The sequence below is a fragment of the Notothenia coriiceps genome, unplaced genomic scaffold (genome assembly GCF_000735185.1).
Source record: "Notothenia coriiceps isolate Sejong01 unplaced genomic scaffold, NC01 NC01_scaffold00010781, whole genome shotgun sequence".
NCBI lineage: Eukaryota > Metazoa > Chordata > Actinopteri > Perciformes > Nototheniidae > Notothenia > Notothenia coriiceps.
Genome location: NW_011343482.1, coordinates 1 through 3042, shown reverse-complemented (window position 1 = coordinate 3042; position 3042 = coordinate 1). Strand labels below are relative to the sequence as shown.

The window sequence follows — 3042 nt, the reverse complement described above, 5'->3', positions numbered from 1 at the left end:
ATTAGACCAGGGATGGGCAAATGGCGGCCCGCGGGCCGCATGCGGCCCCCACCTCCTCTTTTTGTGGCCCTCAGATTAATTTATAAACAACGTAATTAATTAAAATTGTTTTACTTGTAGTACTGATACCGTCCACTAGACTCCTAGTTACGTCGCGAGCTGCGTACATGATTTAAAATACCGCGAAATAATCTGTGACGCATTTGTGTGTATTGTGTTTGTTTCCCGGGGAAACCCTCACAAGAAACACCGGCTGTTGTTATGCCTGCTGTGACGTTAAGTTGCCTCTTGTAATTATGCCTTTACAAGCTTAAAAGTTGTTTTTATCATCTGAATTTGGCGAAACAAGTTTAATATTCTTAAAACCAAGACTTTGTTTATTTGAAATCAGATGAAAACAAACTGTCACGGACCCTGCCGTGTTATCTATGATTACTACGCTTTTCATTCATAATTTCAGCGGGAGGGAGGGGGAGTGGTGCTGAGGAACAGCAGAGTGCGGGCTGACAGGTGTCTGTGTTGACATTCCCCTTATTGTGGAATAAGGGGAATGCAGAGACTGGCTACAAGTGTTTTAGGTTCAAGTTAGACAACTAATGTCTGGGTTAGTGTTTATGACTTCATGTGTATGTCATCTTAATGGTTAATCTCAATACACACACATTTTCCGTGCTTTCCAATAGTTTAAAATAGTTTTATTCCACTGTTTAATAACCTGTTCAATACAAACATGCCACTTGTAAAAATGAAATAACATTTCTGTGAACTGATATTTGTTTAGTGAGCTTATTAGAGGATGTTCCCATTTTTGGGGGATGTTCCCTTTGATTGTAAAATGTCAATGAAGATGTCAGACTTAGTATATTTGTTAATAATTACATACAACACATGGAATTTTTGTGTGTGTGGGTTCCAAGTGAATCTGCGGCCCCCTGGTGGCCAGTACATCAATGATGTGGCCCCCACCACCATCAAAGTTGCCCATCCCTGATTTAGATCGTGGTTGTTTGTTTGCGCTTTTTGTAATAAATGCATTTAAATTGCATTTTCGTTGTAGGCTTCAATGCTAAACAATTAGTAACCTGCATTTTATTATGTAATTGTGGCATTAGCCAAGCTTGTTGAATATTGTCTTCCAGGAGCGTCAGCTATAATAATAATAATAATAATAATAATAATAATTATTGTTATTATTGATTTAAAATGTATATATACCATACCTTTACTTTGATCATTTACATATTGTGTTACTCGACTGCCTATGCAGATGGGCCCCCTGTAACAAATACATTTTTATTTATTGAATTTGTGGACGCTTGTGTTCTTCAGGACCAATGGGGCCATCACTAAGGGCTTTGAGCAGGACGTGGGCTCTCGGACCACCCACTACACGTTCTCCACCAACACAATGAGGAACTCCATGAGGGCCTACTCCGGTGCTGGGTTTAGAGGCCCCCCTAAGTCTAGTGTGAGAAGAAATCCTCCATAAAGTGCAAAAATGTCGACATACCACATTCAGGCTTGAGTCACCTCACACTCTGTTCTTCTCCAACAGGAAACCCGATACGTTTTTCTGCCGGACCACGGCCGTGATTACCTGCTGATGAAGGCTGCGGCAACACACACAAAAGTAGAGACAGGACCTGAGCGGAACAAAAAGTAAGCAACACTCTGCTCTCATAATGAGGATGCAGTTTGACTCACAATAATGTCCTTTGTATGTCACTGGTTTTTATTCCTTTAACTGTCCTTTAACTCAAACCGGATAACGCATTGAGCCGTGTGTTCTCAATGAAAATGTGCACACACCCTAAATCATATGCTGCTTTGTCTATTTTGCTTAAAATGGAACCATTATTTACAAAATTGAGGTTATAAAACAAATGAGAAGTAGGGTAATTTTCTCATAGACTCCTCTAAAACTGGACGCCCTGCTGTATACTGAGAGAATGCAAGTTAGAACGTCCCTGTTCAGTTTCTGAGTGTGCCGCTTGTTTTATAAAGAGCAGCCTCCCTGTGTTAGACAATAAGCTGGTGGTTCGTGCAGTTTGTTTACCCACATAAGATTTTAAACCTCACTGTGCTACGCCCTAATCTCTACAGTTTACATATTCACACCCTATCAAGTGTCACAGCCCTTGTGGCTAGCTAGAGAAAGCTCATGCTAATCATGCTAACCCTAGCATGTGCAGTAAACACCACATTCAGATTCGATTTATAATTGGTCTGCACATGGTAAAGATTTATTTTATCTTCTTATGAACGTTTACTCTTTTTAACTAGTGACCGTTTTTATGATTCAGCTTTTTTTCCTATTAATTTCACATTTAATTCCACAGTCCATCCGACTACTTTGGAGCGGATGTGTCAGCAAAAAAGCTGAAGATATACCATCCTGATTTCATCCGTTACCTCAGAAACAGGTGAGCGAATTATTCACGGAATAGGTGAGCAGAAGGAAAGCAGGGCTCACATTTCAAATAGTAGGAAATTAGATTAAATTAGGTGGGCGGGGGGGGGGGGTGAAACCAGATTGAGCCTCTGACAAAATGTCCCACACAATATCAGAGGGGAAAAAGAGGAAGTGCTCACTAATAAATTGACCTTCCTCTTTTTCTTTTACATTTTTTTCTTGTTGTCTTTGTTTCAGGTTCCTTCGATCTCATACCATGCAAACCAAATTTAGGAACATTTACCGTCCGTCAACGGGTGCTGTGATGCTGTTGGCTGCTCTGCACACCTGCGACCAGGTGGAATTCAGTGTTACTTTAAGAAATAGTCACTGTCAGTCAGTTGTGTGTTTACTGTAGGGCAAGGCTGCACGTGAGAATGTTTGACTCTTGGCAGTTGGCCTTGCACATCCTGTTATTTCTAATTATATGCTGCTATTGACTCTTCTAGACCAGGGGTTCCCAAAGTGGGGGTCGCGAGATGATTACAAAATAAAAATGAAAAAAAAAAAAAATGCATAGACATTTTCAGGGGCGGAGTAGCCATCTGTATAATTTCCCCGCAACGAGGCTCCCCCTTTGACAATCCACT

The 3042-nt window shown here is 40.8% G+C and overlaps 1 protein-coding gene across 1 annotated transcript; it reads left to right on the top strand.

The window, feature by feature from the left end:
• Window positions 1-1318: 1318 nt before the first annotated feature.
• On the top strand, window positions 1319-2815 carry LOC104946215 (alpha-N-acetylgalactosaminide alpha-2,6-sialyltransferase 2-like; the record flags this gene model as incomplete). The annotated part of the gene is made up of 4 exons (XM_010771995.1): window positions 1319-1468; window positions 1556-1659; window positions 2340-2423; window positions 2651-2815. Coding segments are annotated over 4 exons (498 nt in total), but the record flags the coding sequence as incomplete, so codon positions are not given.
• Window positions 2816-3042: the final 227 nt, after the last annotated feature.